A 23,606-nucleotide genomic window follows, 5' to 3' on the forward strand; every position below is an offset into this window, starting at 1 on the left:
TGAACGGTTTACGGTCGTACGCATGCGCAAACTTGTCAAAATTCCAACATGGACGAAAAATAACAAACAACCAGCTGTCAACCAAGTTAACTGACTGTTTTCTACTCATGTACGCTGTTTTCTGAAATATTGATAATGTTTATAATAATTTTGATATCAAATGAATGCCGGGAAATGTTATCTTTAATTTATTATTCTTTCTTTCCGTATACATTTATTGAACATTTGAAGTTTGTTATTTGTGATGAATTTTGATTTAACTCAATCATGGTTACATGATGATTTATGTTGTTTAATAAAATCTTTGATAATTTTTTTATTACTATTTAGTTTTTTTCTGAATGTGGTAACACTGGTCTGAGTCTATTTGGACTTCAAGGCTTATTCACTTTAAAAAAAGGAATGTTTGGGTAAGATTTAGCCTTCTGGTTAGCTGAGTTGGTTAGAGGGTCATGCTACTGTGCTGATAGGCTTAGGCTCCAGACCAACACCAGGCACTCTTTTCCGTGCAGCTTTATGCATCAGCCATTAGGGAATAGGGGGGACTTTGATTTGTTCAGCCTAGCCTGGGTAAAATCCCCGTCCTGTGGGGCGTACTTCTGGTAAATCCGCCAAATGGCACTGCACCCCAGGGACCCTAGGTAAGTCAAAACCACTGCATTCACCCGGCACTGCGGGGCCACTTCGAACGTAAAAACATGGCCCATTTCCCCGGCTATCCCCTGTTTACTCCCGGATCTGGGTGTGTGGGGTGTGTACGTACTTACAATTGACTGGTGCATTACTTTCTTGTGTCAGAAGTAAAACGCAAGTGCTTGGAATGGACTGGAGTGTGTATCTGTAAGAACCAGCCATCACTTTTCCTCCGAATTTTACCTCACTTTCCAAGGTAGAGGGTAGTCCCAAGAGTCATTTTACTATATTTGGTATTGGCAGACTTGTGGCGTCCATACTGCTTGTTGTTTGCTCAATGTTGAATGTAGTTCAGCGATTTTACATGCCACTTTTGGTCCCAATTATTACAATATCATAAGCTATTCAATTTGATATCAGACATATCTGCATATATAATGACCTTACCAGGATATTACAAATTCATTTTCTTTCAGAATTCATTTTATGCAGGATTTTAATAGTGTACTCAGTTGAGTGTTTCAGAACTTTCAAGAAACTGCTCTTGAATTGTATGGTAGAGTGTTGATGCTTTCTTTTCTTGTATTTAATAATTAAAATTGATTGCTGAAACAGAACAATACAATTATCACAAATTTTGTTTTTCCAGAGCTCACTAAATCTGTAAGAAAGTAAATGGTATCGGGTCGACTTTTCAATAACTTTCTAACTTTAACAATCACATGTGTTTATGGATGTTGTCACTGATTAAATTGTTGAGGTTTAAATTAATTTACAAATTATAACAGCACAACTTATGAAAGTTAAGTTTGACTGACTAAATTTAATGATTATTTAAAATAGTTAAATTGACAAGTTGACAAAAAAAATGCCTTGTATTCACTAACAGGTCATTCACTGAGCTTTGTAGCTGCTGCTTGCTGCACAAATTATACCAACAAAATGTTAACTTAAAAATTCAGTTCTAATTTTGTTCTCCGTTTTAAAATTGTTTTTAGAGGCAATTGTATACAGGTTTGCATTTTATTTTGTTTACAACATTTCCTGAAGTGTGATTTTATCATTGCCAATTAACTTCAGGTGTTTTTCATGTGCATTTTGCAGACTCAGTGTCTTTTAAATTGTTCCAAAAAAGCTATTTTGTGCTGCAATGCACCATGTTTTGGGTATTGTCATTGAATCTAAATGGAAAATATGAAAGAAATGAGAACAGTTGAGAGATAATGTATGCCTAATGGTGTAAATTAATATCAATTTTTCTCTGCGACTTTCTTTGCTAATTCATCTATGATAAATGTCATATCCATTCATGTAGCATTGTATTTAACTGCTACTTTGTAAGCCCAGCTGTACCTACAGTTAGGATTTATGATATTTTTTTTAAGTAAGTCTTATTTTATTGTAAAAATAAGATGAACCCCAGCCCACTACAGTGGTCCAAATAAGAACAAGTCTGCAAGCTCTGCATTGGTCAAACAGCTTTACAGGCTTGCTCAAATTCATGATTTTAAATCTATAGCAAGGCTTATTTAATAAAAGTTTTTGCCAAGCATTAGTGTAAGAATCTGGGATTGTTCATCGAAATGTATAATTATAGCGGAAAAATACTTTTGATATAATTGACAGTCAATGACTACTTTCAGGCAAAATGGCATGAGACTTTTTTCTTGCAAGTATCCATCATGGCTGATAACACAGGATGGACGTAGGGAATGACCACGCTGATGGCAGTCAAGTCAGCCTGAGAGGCAAGCCTCCCGCTAAAGGTTTGTGTCCAAGGTTATAAATGGTACATGTAGTCTTAGTTTAGGGCTTGAATTTCGAACATGCCGAAACCAGCCTGAGAGGCAAGCCTCCCGCTAAAGGTTTTATCCAAGGTTATAAATGGTTCGTGAAGTCTTATTTCAGGGCTTGAATCCAGAACTTCCCAAAATCAGCCTGAGAGGCAAGCCTCCCGCTAAAGGTTTTATCCAAGGTTATAAATGGTTCATGAAGTCTTATTTCAGGGCTTGAATCCAGAACTTGCCAAAATCAGTCTGAGAGGCAAGCCTCCCGCTAAAGGTTTTATCCAAGGTTATAAATGGTTCATGAAGTCTTATTTCAGGGCTTGAATCCAGAACTTGCCAAAATCAGTCTGAGAGGCAAGCCTCCCGCTAAAGGTTTTATCCAAGGTTATAAATGGTACATGAAGTCTTATTTCAGGGCTTGAATCCAGAACTTCCCAAAATCAGTCTGAGAGGCAAGCCTCCCGCTAAAGGTTTTATCCAAGGTTATAAATGGTACATGAAGTCTTATTTCAGGGCTTGAATCCAGAACTTCCCAAAATCAGTCTGAGAGGCAAGCCTCCCGCTAAAGGTTTTATCCAAGGTTATAAATGGTTCATGAAGTCTTATTTCAGGGCTTGAATCCAGAACTTCCCAAAATCAGTCTGAGAGGCAAGCCTCCCGCTAAAGGTTTTATCCAAGGTTATAAAATGGTACATGAAGTCTTATTTCAGGGCTTGAATCCAGAACTTCCCAAAATCAGTCTGAGAGGCAAGCCTCTCGCTAAAGGTTTCATCCAAGGTTATAAATGGTACATGAAGTCTTATTTCAGGGCTTGAATCCAGAACTTGCCAAATCTGGATGAGCTGCATGAAGCCAAATCTCTGCACATCTAGCATTCAAATCATCTGATTTATGAAGCATTTCAAATAAATAATGATGCTTTTTCTTATGTTTATTTCAGGATAGAATTTCATTTCTAAGATATTTTATGATTAAGAGTTTTGGTCGCACTGCAGTATTTCATGGTGTTAGATGAAAAATATTTAGTTAATTGAGAAAATAGATAATTTATTCAGTAAAGTGTAACAGTAAATGTACTTAAAAACAGTCTCAAAACTTCAAATATTATCTAAACTTGTTACATTCAGACACTTTTTATTTCATTTTAGGGCGTAAAAAGAAAAGTGCAGCAGCCAAATTAGCTGAAAGAAAAAGACGTGACTCTGAATGTGGAAGTGAATATGGTTCAACTGTGTCACTGCAGCGTGGCGATAGTTTAGAGAAAGAGTCACCCCAAAAACCTACGGGTTCTGATCCGCCTACGATAAGTGGTTCTCGTGAAAATATAAAAAGTAAGACAAGTAATTCTAGTGAGAATATCAAGAGTTCAAGTAAACGTGAAAGAAAGAAGGGGAGTGGGGATAATTTAAATACTGCCAATGAGATTAATAAAGATGATAGTGATAATGTGAATAAAAGTGATGATAAAATTGTGAATAAAGACATACCTCCAAAACCAGTGCCAAGAAAATTGAACAGGAGGAAACCAGTAGAAAGAAATCCATTTACAACTGATGAAATAGAGGATGGAACGGTTGTAAGCATTTATGAAAAACGAGAGAATAATGTGCAAATAAATAGAACGAAACGGGATTCATCCCCAGTGGCTAAAAAAAGGGATTCAACAAGTGACAAACCAGCAAATGAAAATACTAGTAAGTCAAGTGTGAAAAAAGAGTTGTTTCCTGATAAAGCAAATGGTTTAGATTCAAAGACTGATACAGTTTCTACTTTATTGGGTCCAGGTAAGCCAAGGACTGGATTATCCCACTTGGGTGATCTCCCTTCATTAGGTGTTGTTCCTTCACGCAATGTGAAAAACATTGAAGTATCACCCCCTGAGCATATGGACATAGATTACCACTCTGATGAGGATAATGTTCAAAATAAAAACAGTGATATAATCAGCCAGAAGGCTCCTTCAGATGCCACAGTGCAAAGATTTCGGGCTATGCGCATGACTCCGGATAGGTCAAGATCTGAGGAATCATTAAAGAACGCATTGTTTTCCCCTAAGCCCCCAACAACTCCAAGGTCTGCAAGGAAAAACTTCACAAAAGGTGAGAAACGCAACAGAGAAACAAACTCATCTGGAGAGGAACATGATCAAGAATCTAAGAAGCAGAATTCTGTAATAAGTGATTTCCTTACTAACACAAGTTTATCTAATCTTCAAGCAGCTGATAAAGAAAAGATGGATGTCAATGAAGAGACTCATGTTCAGCCTAAGAAGGGCTTAGTGATTCATCCAGATGTCAAAGAGGTTAAAGATATAGCTGAACTTAATGTGAATCAAAATATGAACGATCCTCAAGGTGCTGAAGAGAATGTTGGTAAGAAAGTGGATGGTACTGAGAAAATTACCGATAATTCAGAAGCGAAAAATAATATATCGCCAGAAAAAATTGCATTTCTGCCAGTACCTGATAGAGGAACACCAGAAAGTGTTGATTCCGATGGTAAAGGCAGCGTGTCAAGTACAGGCGAAAAGAAAGGAAAGAAAAAGGGTGGGAAAAGGAATAAGGTGAAACCAGTTGCTCATGCAATAAAGCCTTTAGATGGTAGTGAATTTAAGAGTCCAGAGAAGTCACATACTGGAACTTTTGGATCGGCCTCTGACTTAAAAGCAATAAGCGAAAACTATGAAAAGATGCTGGAGGACAGTCCAGAGAGAAAAACAACAGTGCCTAAACCAGGCAGCTCAGGTGTGGCAATGGACAAGGTCATTCCAGAACCAAAACCAAATGCAGGCAAGCTTGCTCCAATTCAACCGAAAAATTTACCACCACCGCTTGGCCAGGATGTTAAGTCTCAGTCCCTTCGTACAACATACAAAGCCGATCCTGCATATTCCATGACCAAGTTCTTTGGGCGGTCATTTTCAGGCACATCTGAACGAGATAAGAGCAAGCTTGAAGCTTTATCCCATAGGTCATTGTCTACAGGGTCAGGACTGTACGCGTTACCAACGAAAGAGGCTAGGGACAGGTACCAGTAACATTTTTCTTGCTTTTTTATGCATTATGCAGTATTAAAATTTATCTGGGTCAAATTTAATCCAAGCTCAACTTTTTAATTTTGCTTGTAAAATCAACAATTCTTCTTGGATTTGTTCATATTTGACATGTTAATTATGTACTTGTACAACACATTTAGTTGCATGCATAGGTACATTGCTGTTAGAAAAAAAGCTATTGACATCGGCTTGTTACAGCTAAGCATGAAGCAAATAATGGCTTGTGCCATGATTGATCAAAGCCACTTACGTTATTTTGTAGCCCACTTTTGAAGGCTCTGTATGAATAACCATTGTTTTTAGGATGAAAGGAGGTAACCATGCGGAAATGCTGTCAAGTTCCGAGCTGGACCGATATTTCCCTGACAGAAAGGTTGGACTGTGGGTGGGGTCATGGAACATGGCGGAAATCAAGGTAAAACCATTTACCATGCTTGGTATACAAGTATGAAATTGGGCCGATTGTTCAGAAAGTTGTTAAAGTTAACAACATGATTAACAAGATTGTTGTTAACTTTTAAACGTGAAATATTTGATTATGTTCTCATATATTTAAATAAAACCTGAGAGTACAGCAGCTGCTGAATCAGTTGTGTCATATCTTGTTGGACATACTGCAGATCACAAGTGTATCTATTAAACTTCCAGAACAGTAAAGATTTGAAAGTTAAAAACGATGAGGTTAACAACGTTGTAAACTTTAACAATATTCTGAACAATCAGACCATTGTGTATTAGTTTAATGTTAAAGTTAAATATAAGGATGTTTGTAGAAGCTATGACAATTTGTATCAGGGCTATATATTCAATCTAATATTTTCATTCAACCTAGTATATTGTATATTGTATTCAGTTTCTCAATTTATTTCATTTCAACCACAGAAAAGCAGATTTTTTCCTTTTAAATACTTATAGTTTAGTGAATAAACTTGTATATATTTCAATATAGATGTGATATCCTTTTTATATCATATGCAGTAGACAAATCAAAAGAATTTGATATTTCACCTAAAAGTGTTGATTTCAAACACAAAACTACATGTGTATACATGTATATGAAAAAAATACATATATATTTTCTTGTTTAAGTGTAAGATCCTAATATATTTCACCAAATGAGCACCAAAATTATATTTCACATGTGGCGTAGCAACAAGTGAAATATGTTCGCCTTTGGTGTTCCTGGGGTGAAATATATTGCTATATCTAACACTGAACCAAATAATTTTTATTTTTATTTAATGCTTAAAATTGGAATTAAAAGTCATTAAATTACTCTTTTTTTAAAAATGGGCCAGTTTGTATGTGCACATAACTTAAATTCATAAATGATGACGTTTGAATTGTGTCCTGGCCCTGTGCACACTGACTTTTGATTTGGGCCCGAGTGCAGGCTAAAATTTCAAAACAGTGACAAATTTCAAATTATTATTTTCAATGTTTGAAACAGTGAAATATTAAATTTGTTTCACTAATATATCTCTATAAAACCACCGCAAAGCATAAAATAAACAAAAATAAACATGTTGTAAATGAAATTAAAACTTAGTGGGAAATCCCAACATTTCCTTGAGGTCAATTCCAGGGCTGGCAAGTGAGCAAAATGTGGTACAAATCAATCAGGAAATTCATTCATAACAATAAACCTATTTAGAGTATTTGGGGAATCCCCAATTACCAAAATGTGAATGATCAACTAGTTCGACTGAACAGTGAGTGATTCATAACTTGTCTCTTAAATCATCCACCATGCCATTTCTACATTCTGTACACCAAATGTTTAAGCATTCAACTTTTCATTAAGTTATTTTTATTTGAAAGACATTTACAACAGGCGTAAACACATTGCTTGGAAACAGTTTCCAACTGTTTCAAAGATATTATTTTTAGCTAAAATGCGCACAGTAGAAACAAGTTTCAGAAAAAGGGTACTGTTTTAGAAACAACAAAATTTACTGAGTACCTTGCACTGGATATTGACAGTTAACATTGTATGCTTGTGAACAATAGAACTTTACCAGGAATTTAACTTGGGTATGTTGTAAAGACAAATATTAGACCCCTTGAGTGTGCCTGATGTCTTGAGGAGGAAAACAGAGCTCTCATATACATATATGATGATATCTAAATTCTTTGTCAATATGATAGAATTTACTATTGTATTTTTCTCTGTAATTATTTCTGCTTGTATATCTTTTGGTGATAGTAGTTTTCATTTTCATTTTCCTAAGATACCAAAGGTAAGATTATTGTTTGTGCAAATGCTTATTATTGGTACATGTATGTAAGCTAAGTATGACTTTGTGATTGTCCTGTCCCTTGGTCTGAAATTCCATAGCAATGATTATAATTTATTCCCGGCATTTTGAAGCAGATATGGCATAACACATTTGTTGTTTGTCTTTGATTGACATATTAGAGTATTATTTGGAAAACATGAATGCTTGGCTTTCCAGTTTGTGTCAGATTTTGTAAACATAATTGGCTGATTTTTGGTACTTTATATGGTTAAAATAATTCACATCCAGTGACAGACAACACAGTATTGTTAGACTAGGTTCTGAACCTACATTGTTAGTAACAAGAACCTAGTCTAACCGTTCAACTCCTGATTACTGAATGTCAATGAAAATTTGACTCTAAATTAACACTGTTCGAAATATATATACTGTTCAAATAGTCAGTGTTGAGAATTAAAATTGGTGCCAAAACTCAGCCTTTACCATTAGATGCCAGTGTGCATGTGTATTTTGACAATGAATAAGCTTGATACATGTTCCAATGTTTGAAAACAGTTGGAAATGCAGATGTTAATGTGCATGATATTAAACTCACATTTCGATATATGTGAATGTTGAATGTTTCAGTTATAATTATTATTTAATGTGTATTTCACCGTGCCTGTGACATTGTCTATTTTCATTTCAAAGATGCATGATGAATACCTTTGTTTTTCACTTTAATTGCAGCAAAAAGGGGTAATTGTCCATGAATTTGTTTCTCATAATTAAAGTAAAATGTCATCTTTGCCAGCCTAAGTTTACAGTATTCTGATCATATTTTTTTATTCTAAAACGTAGCAGTGTTTATCTTGATCATATTTTACGTTGAACACTATAAAGACAGTTGAGGTATAATAATTAGCAGGAAACATTTTGTACACCTGCGTTACCTTATATAGTGTGCTTAACAGAGCTTCCAGTAAGTATCGTATATAAACAAATCCAATAAACAAGTTTTGTGTTTTAAAACTTAAGTATCCATTGTCAAGCCTTCACACCAGTAGATAAAAAACAATCATTAGAATAATGTGACATCATGTCAAACACTGTTAATGGTGTTTATGGCAAAACAAATTATGTTGATAGAAACAGAAATATAGTATAGACACATACATGAATTTCCTTGCCATACATACATGAATTTCCTTGCCATACATACATGAATTTCCTTGCCATACGTACATGAATTTCCTTGCCATACGTACATGAATTTCCTTGCCATACGTACATGAATTTCCTTGCCATACCTACATGAATTTCCTTGCCATCAGATTTGGAAGTTTGCCTTTCAAACACGGATGTTCAAGTTTCTCGAAGAACTATTGTAATAAACTATTAACTAGTTTGCTATTTAAAAAACCCAAATCACCAAAAGTAATGTTCAATTTTATTTTAGTTCAAGAATTAAATCTTTATTAAAAATGTGACCTGAATGTAACTTTTTTTATAGGGGCTGTAATATTTTGCATACAAAGCTTTCAGCTTTGGACACTTTGTTTAAAATATTGGCAGCTTTTGTACATGTACGTCCAATAATCAGATTTTGAAACTTAAAATTTGCCCATTTCTATAGAGAATATACTTCCAAACTTCTTTTAAATGGAAGCCCTGACTTAAATGGTACTCCTGTAAATGAATTATATTTTACAAAATTAAATGAACAACACATAAACTGTCCTTTCAAATGTTGTTAAATACATGTATAAAGAAGCACAACAGGTCTGATCTAGTTGAACAATGCCCCTCATTGAAGACAGAACAGTTTTGATCCCCCACCTGTATAAATTTATCTTTGGCGTCTCAAAAATGAGCATTGAACCCCTGAGCATTGGTTTCTAAATTATTTGCTAGAAACAGATTAAGGCCTGCATTTGTCAGCTTTTCGTCAAAATTGAGCAAAACAAAATAAGAATTAGCCAACTAAAAATATTTATTTGGTGAACCATTAATTACTTATGTTTTGTGTATTTAACAGGACTGCAAGGAGCCCATTGATGACTTCTTGCTGCCAGAACAGAGTGAATACATGCAGGACATCTACGCCATTGGCACTCAGGAAAACGCCATGAGCAAGTAAGCATTGATTTAGCTACAGCTGCATTGAAATATTTAATCAAGTATAGAATATTTGGATTCGGCTTGAAGAGATCATGTAAGAGTTGTGTCATGATGCATGTCAACAAATGTTATTTTTTGCAAATCTTTGTACACCAGTACCTTTTTGATACAGAAAATACCATGTTTTATTATTATGATATTTTTTTAGGGGGCAAGGAGGAATGGATGTGTTTTTGCCAGTGGAATCAATTTGAATATGACAGTTATTGCAAATTTCAGAGTCCACTAAAATGCCTCACATTGGGTATCTGGCTTATTTTTGATTCGCTCTCACATAAGTCCCGACCACATCTTGTATAGGCCCCACCAATGTCCTGTTTCATTGTGTTACCTCCCTTTCAGGAAAGAGTGGGAAATTCTACTGCAGGAGACTATAGGCCCCACCCACGTCCTGTTTCATTGTATAACCTCCCTTTCAGGAAGGAGTGGGAAATTGTACTGCAGGAGACTATAGGCCCCACCCATGTCCTGTTTCATTGTTTTACCTCCCTTTCAGGAAAGAGTGGGAGATTCTACTGCAGGAGACTATAGGCCCCACCCACGTCCTGTTTCATTGTATTACCTCCCTTTCAGGAAAGAGTGGGAAATTGTACTGCAGGAGACTATAGGCCCCACCCACGTCCTATTTCATTGAATTACCTCCCTTTCAGGTAAGAGTGGGAGATTCTACTGCAGGAGACTATAGGCCCCACCCATGTCCTATTTCATTGAATTACCTCCCTTTCAGGAAAGAGTGGGAGATTCTACTGCAGGAGACTATAGGCCCACCCACGTCCTGTTTCATTGTTTTACCTCCCTTTCAGGAAAGAGTGGGAAATTCTACTGCAGGAGACTATAGGCCCCACCCACGTCCTGTTTCATTGTATAACCTCCCTTTCAGGAAGGAGTGGGAAATTGTACTGCAGGAGACTATAGGCCCCACCCATGTCCTGTTTCATTGTTTTACCTCCCTTTCAGGAAAGAGTGGGAGATTCTACTGCAGGAGACTATAGGCCCCACCCACGTCCTGTTTCATTGTATTACCTCCCTTTCAGGAAAGAGTGGGAAATTGTACTGCAGGAGACTATAGGCCCCACCCACGTCCTATTTCATTGAATTACCTCCCTTTCAGGTAAGAGTGGGAGATTCTACTGCAGGAGACTATAGGCCCCACCCATGTCCTATTTCATTGAATTACCTCCCTTTCAGGAAAGAGTGGGAGATTCTACTGCAGGAGACTATAGGCCCACCCACGTCCTGTTTCATTGTTTTACCTCCCTTTCAGGAAAGAGTGGGAAATTCTACTGCAGGAGACTATAGGCCCCACCCACGTCCTGTTTCATTGTATTACCTCCCTTTCAGGAAAGAGTGGGAGATTCTACTGCAGGAGACGATAGGTCCCACCCATGTCTTGTTTCATTGTATAACCTCCCTTTCAGGAAAGAGTGGGAGATTCTACTGCAGGAGACTATAGGCCCCACCCACGTCCTGTTTCATTCGGCATCACATGGGGCATTACATTTGGCTGTGTTTATACGAAGGGATCTAATCTGGTTCTGCACGGGTAAACTTCAATATCATTGAAAAAGATTTTCTAATGAAATTTTACAGCAGTACAGGAGGTAGCCAATTTGTTCTGTATGTGTTCTTTGATAAATGTTTGTAGTAAAATATTTCAAATATATTAATGTACAGTGAAACTGCGTTCCCTCGAAAAAGTGGTCGTTCGAGAACCGGCGTTCCCTCGAGGTCGGAGCTTGGTCCCGAACTTTTTCCTTCTATTTTCATATAAAATATACCCACGCTGCATCGAAACCTAATTATGTTGAGCAGTCAAGCAATATCCTCGGTCCCAAGTACACAAATCGTGCACATAACCTTATGGCTCCCTCGAGGTCATATTTTCACACTTTTTCCCCGAACGCGTGTTCCTAAATAAACAAACATTTGTTAGGTGTTAAAATTTTCGCAAGTTGTAAAAATTGCAATGACAGTTGATACGCAATTTGATAAGGTGTGAAAAAACGCTTATTACTGTTAACGCATGACCGATATTAGTTGATATGGGCATTTGAGATGATAATTATGAGAAGTTAATGATGAGAAGTTAATTGTGAGAAATGAAAATGAGTAATAAGAATATGAATAAACACTACCATGTCGATCCAACATCGAAATCTATGAAAATAATTGCTTCTTGTCACTTTGCTTTGCAATATGGCAATTTTGTAAAAATAAAAATTTCTATTTATTAATTTATTGATATTTCTTTTAAAATCTATATTTAGTATACGTATAGTATACGACAGCCTTTGAACATACACTCAGGAAAACTAGAAACGTCCCTGTTTTATAGCCGGTGAAGCTTTGTCTGTGTAGTTGCTACTTGTTCAATGTACATGTATTTTAAACCCTGGCGATGTTCAGAATACAATCGTGTACAGTTTGCCCAATACGCAACGGTTTACATATCCGCCAGTAACCGCAACGGTCATTTGCACGTGCACGCTATACATGTCATCCATATGTTGATTGAGTTCATGTCGTACCATTCATGCGATAGGGGCTATTCTGGAAATGAAATTTTTACTTTAATTTGTCACTGTTTTCGATATGCCACGGCTTTCCGAAAACGAGCGAAATCAGGCAATTGGGCAAGCTTGCAGGTGGGATGTCCGCCAGGGTCGTCGCGCGTCGGTTCGGGTGCTGTCGGAAGACGATTAAGCGTCTTGCATCCCGGTACCAGCAGACTGGGGCTGTTCACCACCGGCAGCGACCTGGTAGGCCTCGTGTAACGTGGCTAAAGCAGATCGTTTCATTACGTTGACGCACTTATGTCAACGTCAATTGGCAGCCATAGTCACTGCTAGGCAATACGGTGTCTCGGGGCAGACCATTCGTAACCGGTTGCGACCAATCAGGGCACGCCGCCCGTACACTGGTCAGATAATGACGCAACGTCACTGTGCTGCCAGGCTGTTATGGGCGCGACGTCATCTGATTTGGAGAAGGGCTGACTGGAACGGATTTTCACCGATGAATCTCGGTTCACAGTTAGTCATGCTGACAGAAGATTACGGGTATACAGGTGTAAAAATGAAAGATTCGTCGATTGTTGCATTGTTGAGAAGAACAGGTTTGGGGGAGGGAGCGTAATGGTCTGGGGTGGGATAATGGGAAACTGGAAGACAGATTTGGTTGTTGTACAGGGCAACATCAATGCACAGCGTTATGTTGCAGACGTGCTAAATGCGTATGCCTTACCATTTATTCGTTAGCATGGTCCTGGTGTAACATTGATGCATGACAATGCCCGCCCTCATGTAGCCAGGGTCACCACTCAATTCTTGCAGCAAAACAATGTCAACGTCATGCCATTGCCCGCGGTTTCCTCGGATCTCAACCCCATTGAGCACATATGTGATCAGCTGGGCCGCAAAGCACGAGCTTACCATCAGGTTGACAATGTTCGCGATCTTACACGGACGTTACAACAGGAAAGGAGGAATTTGCCCAGCGCACTGGTGTTACGTTACGTCGATGCGGCGTAGGATCATTGCATGCATTCATGCAAATGGTGGCCACACTCGGTACTAATGAGATTTACTGGTTGTGCCACATTTCTTATTGAAATTCCATCTCTAAACATTCAATAACACCTTTCTGAGTTTTGGGATTTTTGATTTTGACCCCTACCTCTCTTGACCGGTTATTTCTCGAAAAGTTAACAAGATAGCCAGATGTTATTAATTGGTTTTGATACAGAAATGAATGAACTAGTTTTTCTATTTTGATTCATAAAAGTAACCCTTTTGGTTTTCGATTAATCTTTCCTGAAATATGGAGGGACGTTTCTATTTTTGCTGAGTATATAAGCGATTTCCACAACGCAACACATAATCGGTGTCTTAGTAAACAGACGACTAAACAGACGACTTCAAACTTAAAATACACTGAAAGATATTTCATAATAGACTGGAGAATTGAAAATCGGGTCGTTCGAAACATCGGTTCCCTCAAGGTTTAGACTCGGTCCCCGGCAACCTCGAGCGATCGCAGTTTTACTGTAGAATAAAAATTTATCAGCCATCAAAATTATTTTAAGTGTACATTTTATGAAACTTGTCTGTGATAATGGATGTGTGTGTATGCATACAATAACACGGACCCTGTTGTTATATCTTTAGTTCCGGAAGATGATTTGGTCCAGACAAGGGCTGTTACCATGGTGAAAACTAAAGGTGCTATTGCCATAGGGTTCCAGTTCTTCGGAACGTCATTCCTCTTCATTAACTCACATTTTGCACGTAAGTTGTCTTCGAGCATGTGGTTGTTTGGGGTTATTAAATTACAAGCCATTTTTAAAATGAATTTCATAAAGAAAATTCAGTTTCCGGTTTCCCATCGTTTATTTTGGGAAAACAGACTTTTACAGAAATCATGAAATTTAAAATGAGAAATGATAGTGAATATATTTTCATTTAACATTCATGTTTCACGTACATATTATGGTAGCACTAAGCATAAATGCTTCCTGTAAGCTTCAGAGTAAACATTTTGATATGTTTTATGTATATATTTTCATTAAGTAGTCCATTTCTTACAACTATCTATTTTTCGGTTGATATACTTTAGAATGAAATTATTGCTTCATATACTTATTTAACCTTTTGGCAATCAACCGAAGACGCATGTGCCATGTGTCATATTGAAATGTTTGCCATATCTTGATGAATATTAACCCAAAATTGTCTGCCATAGAATAGGCTGTGCTCCTGTTTGGTCAGTTGAAGGTTTATTGAAGTTAAAAGCATATGAAATTACCAGTATGAAAAAAAATATTATCATTGACTTGTTAACCTCCCAATACATCATTATGTCATTTCTGTTTTTACAGCTGGAGATGAGAAGAAGAAAGAGCGACTAGATGACTTTATAAAGATCAGCAAGCATTTAAACCTTCCCAAGCAGCTTAGTACTGGCTCACCAAATGGCAATCATGCCTCAGGTATAGAAGAATAAACTTGCATTCTTTCAACTCTCAATCATTTGGGCTATTTCGGTTAATATATAACCCACAGAGAGAATGCAATTATTTTCATAGTATCTGGGTGGGTGTCTTTTTCGCTAATTTGGACCCAAAAGGGTAAATATGCTTCTGTAGGGGGATGGCATTATTTAAAGTACCTTCCCCAAATGGATTATATGTTTAAATGGAAAAGCCCTTAAATTTCTTAGGGATCAAGTACTACACATGTTTGTTTTTTCATATGCATTGTGGCAATAGCAAAAAAATAAAAATAAAATAGTTTTATGTCATAAAAGATGTTATTGTCTTGGGAATCTTGTACTTGCAGATGTGACCCAACGCTATGACAGTGTGTTCTGGCTGGGAGATCTGAATTTCCGTATTGAGGTCTACCAGGGCAAAGCAGCAGTGGAGAACATTGTCAGCTATATAGAAGAGCAGGAACATTCCAACTTTGAAGATCTTGTGGCAGGGGACCAGCTTACAAAGCTAATTGTTGAAGGTGGGTGGGGTAATCTGTTAGGAATTGGGTAGAAGCTTGTTTAGGTGTAGTTTTGTTTTACCAGGGCAGAGAAGTAGTGGGGGACATTGTCACATATATGAATAGCAGTAACATTCCAACCGTGAATATATTGTGGCTTGAGACATTGCATACATTTTTTGACAGGTCTGTAACTCTTCCGATTATCCGTCCTGCATTCATGCATTCATTTTAAGCTTGACTGTAGCTCTCTGTGTACATTTTAGAGATGGAATAAAACTTTTCCTGCTTTTAGGTCTTTGAAATAGCACTTTCACTTATTACTTCATTGGACATTTCAATCTTGTATTACTTTGTCTAAATCCTTTTTGCAGGGAGCATTTTCCAAGGGTTCCAGGAAGGCAGGATCAACTTCCGGCCCACATACAAGTATGATATCGGCCAGGACACATTCGATACCTCCTCCAAAAACAGGATTCCTTCTTATACTGTAAGTTGGCAAATTGTTTGTATTAGAAACTCAAATCTAATTATCTTAATTGAACATCATTGAGAGCAAAAGAAAACATTGCTTTGATGGTTAAATCATTCTTATAACTGTTAAAGTAGTTCAGGGGTTTAGGTGTCCATCTCTCACTCATTAGGATGTTGGTTCAAGCCCCACCAGGGGTCTGTTCTCTTAGTTTTCTCTAAGAGATCACTCGACCATAAAATGTCTTCAGTCATTTCTTAATGAAAGTTAATGTCCTAAAATTTTCATAGTCAAATTTAAAGAAAGGTATAAGTTAACTTAAAAAGTATGCACATTACTAGCCATACATAACATTACTGCAAATATTTTTTCTTAGATATTATTGAGTTATGAAATAATACGACAAGTGGGATACTTAACTTGACTTAAGTTAGGAAATGACTTGAGATGTTTTATTAATACCGGCCCAGCACTTATTTCATCCAGGAGACAGACCCTAGAGTGATTCACACATCAAGCTAAACTGAATTTCTAGCAATGTTTGAAATGGTTATGTATTATTTAAATGAATAATTGTTGTAAATAGCTGCCTCTATCCTAACAAATAAAGTTTACACCAAACATCATACGCTATTTTAGCAATATCATTTGCAATATGTAGAAAAAGATGAAGTAATACCACCATTAACCTGTGTTAACTCTGCAGGATGGAGTGCTATTCCAGGCTGAGAAGAAGAATGCCATTTCGTGTCACGACTATTACTCTCCCCTATTTAAAAAAAACCCTGTCCCTGTCAAGCATATTCTATTCATATGTTACCTACACCTGTATTTTTGTTTCAGGATCGAGTACTGTTTAGGGCCAAGAAAAAGAATTCCATATCGTGTACCCACTACGATTCCCCACGAAGTATAACTATCTCAGACCACCGACCAGTATTCTCAATATTTGATGTGGCCGTACAGCCTGCAAGAGAATGGTTTGTATATAGTGTAATATTTGAACACAACCATCAATGATTGGTCTTGTAGTAATTTTATTGAATTTCAAAGAATGTATTAGCTTATGGTATCACATTGAATAGGTTATATAAAAAAGAAATGTAAATTTGAAATTACACATGGTGTTACAAACACACCACACCATGGACAGCATAGTTCATATAACATCATATTTGCAATAAGTAATAGTTCCTGCACCCAGAACCTGAGTTGTCCAGTTAGCGCATTGGTTAGGGCATTGGTTAGGGCATTGGTTAGGGCATTGGTTAGGGCATTGGCTTCTCAACTAGGCAACCCAGGTTCGATTCCCGTCTTGGGCGAATGTGAGTCTTGTTGGTGGTCACCAAGCTGGACATGTGGGTTTCCTTCAGGTACTCCCATATGATTGAATGGCATTGTGATTAATCTGCACAAAAGTTATTGCACAGTTAAGCTCCCCCTTTCCAATAAGTGAGGTAATGCATAGTTTAAAACAAAGAACAGACTACAACATCATGGTTCAAGATTTATTTCTGCTTACTGCAGTTGTTTTCACAGACTATCAGTTTTGTACACAAGAACATGATAAATAATTTCAAAAAGTGTTCAAATCACAGCCAGTTTCTGCAATGTGTTCAGTAGGGCAAGCGCTTCCCTATGTAAGCAAACTGATTGTTTTGTATTCCTGTTGCAATGCCGTGCATGCCCTGTATGCGGGGAACCAAACAGCTGTAGTTATCTCAGTTGAGGAAGTTTAGTGTCTTACATTCATTTATTGATATTGATGATTATTTATATATGTTCACAACTCCTGAAGAAGCAACTTGTCTCTTAAAAACCCAATCATTGAAGTTTAATTATGTGTGTTTACAGCTCCATTCCACTTGCTGCCGGCCAGTTTGATAGACAGGTCTACACTGAAGGTAGGTTTTCGTTAAGCCTGCATGGCTTTTTCATCATATGTACTAGAATTTAAAGAAATCAGCTTGCTTACTGAGATGACCTTTATATTTATTTCTGTAATGAAGTTGTAAAAGAGTACAAACTCCTACTCCATTATACTTAACTGTATGCCAAGAACATTGTCGCAGCTTGTCTGTTTTTAAAGAAAAGAAATCAAGGTATTTTCATAGCCTTTAAAGGAGCCAGACACCAGATGATACAATTGCAACAGAAAAAGAAAATTGTCAAAAACTTACATAAAATTAACAACATGATTGTTGCGTTTATTATTTTAATTTCATGTGAAGTGATGTTTCTTCGGCCTCCTACTAGCTCGCATTCACAATTCTGGGCTTGTTTTGAGGAAATACAGCATTTGTCGATTTTTGGACCATCTGGTGTCTAGCCCCTTGAAGTTATCATTGACATCTCAAAAAATATAATCTTGGCAATAATATATATATGATATTCAAGATAATGGCATGAAACTTAATACGCATGTTACCAGTGAGAATTTATTCATGCATATCAAGTCCCGTAAAGTGAATTATGCCCCTTTATCTACCCCCCCAAAAAAACAGACAAATGTTTGCATCCATTTTTGATGCTTTCTTTAAAGCAGTTACTTGAGCTTATGCCAACATATAAGTAAGCCTTCAGGATTTAGAATGAACATTTTTATCACTGTAATTGTTCCTCAGGGTATATATCTCGGGGGTTCTCAAGTTCAGGATAAATTCTGAAACCAGGATTGTGGACTTTTTACTTCAAACTATTGTACTGTTGTAAAGATTGTTTTTTGCTCGAACATTCACATCAAAAACAGTAGGAAATACCTTTATATGAATAAAAATGACTTTGGAAACAATTTCAAAAGGGTATAAGCCCATTTGCTTTGCTTTGGGCATGAATCCCTCATATTCAAACCTAACCCCCAGCTATTTTTCAGGATTGACAATTATCAGCTGTTAGAACCCCTGAAATATATACAATTAAAGAGTTAACTTAAGAATTTCTAGGTCTACATGTATAAGTAACATATGATTCTGTCATATGATAAATTATCATTTCAACTATTCCAGCCAATCGCCGGAGGTCCATGAAAGTTGATGTGATTAAGACTTTACAGAACGAGAAATCCAGTAAAATGTGCTCAATACAGTGAAGATACTACAACACAATGGAAGAGAGAGATGGGGGTTATTTGGGTAGTCAATGATTGCGGATAATAGTGTGTGGCTGTTTGCATTGATCAGGGTCATTGCAAGATCAGTTTTGCGTGTTTCTTTTTTTCAAGAATATTTTAAATATGATTGATTTGTAAAACACGTAAACACTTAAAGCTGTGCAGAACTAAAAAAAAATGACAGTTACATTAGCAACCATAGTATAACAATACCTTTTTTGAAAATGGCCATCAAATAACAGGAAAAGATACATGTAGCAACAAAGCCAGATATGGTCAGCGAGTAATGGTTATCAAAGGACTAAGAAAAGTAGGAGGTTTGTTGAAATAAGACCTTAAAAGTTGTTAAGTATGTTAAGGCATTTATATTATTGAGTAAATCTTTATAGATATTTTTGTGTTAAGAGTTATAAGATGTGCCAACTGTAAATCATTAAGGTTTTTTTTATTTTCATTGATTTGGTTTTGTCAATTTTGATGTGGCCATTTTCTTGCTGTCAAAATAAAATACCGGCTTGGATGCAAAATTCCTTAAGTTTAGAAAATATTTTGCTAAATTTCGAAAAGTGACAGATTTATTTCCACCTCATAAGAGTGGTAATATTTATAGTGTTCATTTTTTCCCTTCGTATAGCCCCCACACAATCTGCAACAAATGGTTATTTTTTTTTAGAAATATTTCCCAAAGAGATTTATTCTTGGACCACATTGATTCAGTGTCTTGTTTTTGAATAATCTTAAATCTGAATAAATGTCAAGAATGGCAGCGAATGGATTTTTTTAATTCCTCAATTTTATGTTCATTTTTAATACTGGCTATAGTTCAATCCACTCAAATATGCGGCAAGAGAATGCAACTACGACACAAAGATATTTTTAATTTATGACTTAAAGCTGCACACTCACAGATTGATCGTTTTTACAACTTTTTTATTTTTTGTCTTGAAACGAGCCAATTTTTGCGAAAATCCATGGAAACCAGTTATATAAGACTGCTGACAAAAAATTAGATTGCAGACTTTATATATAATTTAAAAAAATGATGTTTTCTTATACTGTTAGTAACGGTTAAAGCCATAAACATTAATTTTCAAACGGAAATTTGAACATCTATGATCTGATTTTTTGTCAGCAATCTTATATCATTGGTTTTCAGATATTTACGCAAAAGATTGCTCTTTCCTAGACAAGAATAAAAAAAAGTTGTTGAAATGGTCAATCTGTGAGACTGCAGCTTTAAAATCAACTAAGATCTTATCTAAAACGACCCCCAGCTGCTAATTGGGCTACTATAAAACTATTAAGTTTTTGGTTTCGTTAAAGTTATCCAAAATGTTTATTGATTGGTCAATATTTATCCAATAATAACTACTAACCAATGGAATTGTTTAATGAGTCATCTAGATAAACTGTGGACAACTTATTAAAGTTTTAAACAATTGGCTGTATAAATTATGTTTAATACCATGCAAAGTTTGAGCGCAATAAGATGGAGAATGTCAGTACTGTGTTAATTAGAATGAATGGTATATTTCATAGGGCTTTTAGACGGTTGTACATGATGATCAACTATCTATCTTTGTTAGAAGTATTTACCTTGCACACATATGTATGCTTATAATACCTTTGGAACTGTAAGAAACTGTAACTAATGCTTGGTGAAATGCCATATGTTTTCAATTTAGAAAAAAATACCTGATACAACAAATTATGTTCAACTTGGAGAGTAAGAATTTCCAATGTAAGTCTGGTATGTTGAATCATGTTAAATATATGTTCCTTGAATATCAAACCTTATTAAGACCTTTTCTTTTATGTTTTCAGTAAAATATCATGTTATTTTCACTGCTGTTATTTTAACTGCAGTTTAAATATCAATTTTGATATTTTCACTGCTATTTCAGAACTTTGTTCCTATATTGCTAAATATTGATAATGGAACAATCACTAAGCTAGGTTTAATGGTTTTGAAATATATGTTTTCAATCATGGCTACCCCGCATGTGAAAATATTACTTTCTGTTATCACTCAGTTAAATAAATTTTGACTTTACACCGAAATTCACCAAATATTCTTGATTATGCGTTTTTGCTTTCGATTTTGCATTTAAAGTATTAAAATCTATAGGCCACCATCCATTTATTTTTACATGAAGTTGAAAATGGCATTTGTTGAATATTTTATCATTCATGAAACAGCATCCTCTTGTTTTGTCTGTGATAATTGTGTATTTTACATTTTCATGTTTATAATAATCAAGTGCTGTTTTTTTCATTCTCATTCTCATGTATAAACATTTTGTTGTGGCATTTAGGACATTCCATTTGTCAAGAGATTCATGTAGATTTCACGTAATTATATTTATTTTGTATTTAATCACTTACAGTTAGTAAGTTTGTAATTAAGGTAAAGAAGTTAGATTTTACAAATGAGTATTGATGTTATTTTTTATTGTCAGCAACCCTGCTACTGTATTAAGCTCTATGCTTGATCATGTACCTGGCAAAAAGTTATTTCTTTGCTAGAAAATTGTTTTGGCTTTAGAAATTCATGCAAAAATTTCAAGATAGCATTGCATTGTAGTTCAGAGTCACACCAAAACCACAAAATGAGGGCAATCCTACTTACTAAACAAAATTATTGAAATGAAACTTTTTCAGTCACCTAATTATAATGGTGTCTTGTAGGACTTACACAAAGTATTTATTTAAAAAAAAAAATCCTACACAAAATATCAACATTGAACACTCTGAAATTCTTTAGTATTGTCCACTTAAACAGGTGCATTTAACAAAAACATGAGCAGATTCCTGTATTAACACTTGATATTTTTCTGTTTATTTGACTATAAACATTAAAAGAAAACTGACCTCAATTAAGAAATGATACCAGGGGCCGTGATTATGAACAGCCTCAAGTCCAAGTCTAGACTCAGACAGACTCAGAAAAGCATTTTGATAAAGGAAGAAAAAAATCATATTTATTTCATTTCTTTTACAAAAAATAGGTAAATGTTAGTGAAATATTCAAATAGCGATTTGTTTCAGCAAATTTTACTATCTGTGCCCTGATAAAAGGAAAATTACAATGAAATGAAGTTTTGCAATAATGAGTCTTGAGTCTGAACTCAGACTTGAGACTGTTCGTAATCACTGCCCCAGATGTTTTATGAATACCAACCCTTAGGACTTTAAAATGCTTTTAGATAAACACCGCAGACTTAATCCAGACTGAGTGCAACTTTTCTTTAAGCAGCATGTATTTATCTATTTAATATACAATAAATTTAGTTTTTACTTAAGCTTTAGTATATTTTCCAGTTTTTTTCACTAAACATTACTTTAAAAAACTGAAAAAAACAGGTCATGTTATATTATGATTGTATCAAGTTTATTTTTACAACTCTCCGAAAATATTAAAAGTGGAGTGGTACATGTATATCAATCATTTGTTCATTCCTTGCTTATCTTGAACTATGACAACATGTATAGCCAGTGCACAGTTGCACTTTTCATGCATTGAGATTTCACTTTGTGAACTACACTCAACAAAATGTATTAAGAGTCACCTGTACAATAAATTGTTGAAATATTAATATAGAACAATTGACTTCAGATCAAAGTCTGTTCAGATGGTTGCTTACAGAAATATTTTAGAAAATCACTTTTTTATTAGGCCATCAGAATATAAGTGTACATTTTCATGTAATTTTAATTTGAAAAAATATTTGATTTTATAACTGACCCTTAATTTATTGTGTTGAGTGTATGTTGTTAGTGTATAGTCATATTTTTCCGTCCTATTTATTTTATACAATACATCATGAGAAGGCTATGATGTTTTTTTAGTTATTATAGATAATAAATTTATTGAACAAATCCCCCCTTTGTTTTTACATTAATAGTTTATCTTTCCTTCAGCTGACTATAGACTGTTACATTGAACATGTAATGGATATTTATTTTTAAAAAAGGCCACGCAATAATCTGTGTGGATTTAAATTAAACTCTCTTTTCTTAAATCAACATTGTTTTTTTAAATAAATTATACTTTGGACACGCGAGTCTGAGCGATGTTTCCCAAACATCATCCTTGTCCGAAGCTTTTGAAGATTAAAAAAATGAATCTAAGGAATAAAATGCAGTGATATTTATAGTTGAACCAAGTTATCAGGAAAGTGAAGACACACATTTCGATAAAAAAAATTAAAAAAATAGAAGATTATGGTTCATGTACTGGTCAACCTACCACTGAAGTTTCACGGTTTTAGGTTAAACCGTTCTCGAGTTTAAGTGCGGAATCTGTAGACCCAGACTTTTGACCTACTGACCTTAAACAACATGGGTCATCTACTGGTCGATGGCAACCTACCGATGAAGTTTCACGGTCATAGGTCAATCCGTTCTCAGGTAACTATGCGGATAAAGTTTTCATAAGGCTTTTGCACGTGACCTTGACCTACTGACCTTAAAAGTAAAATGGGTCATCAAATTGTCAGGGGCAACCTACCACTGATCTCCAAGCCGTTCTCTAGATATTTTGCGGACAACATATGGTCTACCAATCGACAGTCAGATTGACCGACCATCCGAATTACTGAAATTTGCAAACCTAAATTCCCTCTTTTTCTGATAAAGTCTCGATAAATCACGGCAAAGCA

At 35.7% G+C, this 23,606-nt stretch overlaps 1 protein-coding gene across 1 annotated transcript; it reads left to right on the top strand.

The window, feature by feature from the left end:
* The first annotated feature begins 19 nt into the window (after positions 1-19).
* On the top strand, positions 20-22,806 carry LOC128224553 (uncharacterized). Its single transcript, XM_052934433.1, has 13 exons — positions 20-109; positions 2,277-2,399; positions 3,569-5,447; positions 5,779-5,890; positions 9,733-9,830; positions 11,294-11,418; positions 14,042-14,161; positions 14,752-14,862; positions 15,212-15,385; positions 15,739-15,854; positions 16,680-16,816; positions 17,691-17,740; positions 18,842-22,806. The coding sequence occupies exons 2-13, from the start codon at positions 2,333-2,335 to the stop codon at positions 18,922-18,924; spliced, it is 3,072 nt and encodes a 1,023-aa protein (XP_052790393.1). The 5' UTR covers positions 20-109; positions 2,277-2,332; the 3' UTR covers positions 18,925-22,806.
* The last annotated feature ends 800 nt before the right edge of the window (positions 22,807-23,606 follow it).

The sequence above is a fragment of the Mya arenaria genome, chromosome 17, assembly GCF_026914265.1.
Source record: "Mya arenaria isolate MELC-2E11 chromosome 17, ASM2691426v1".
Classification (NCBI taxonomy): Eukaryota; Metazoa; Mollusca; class Bivalvia; order Myida; family Myidae; genus Mya; species Mya arenaria.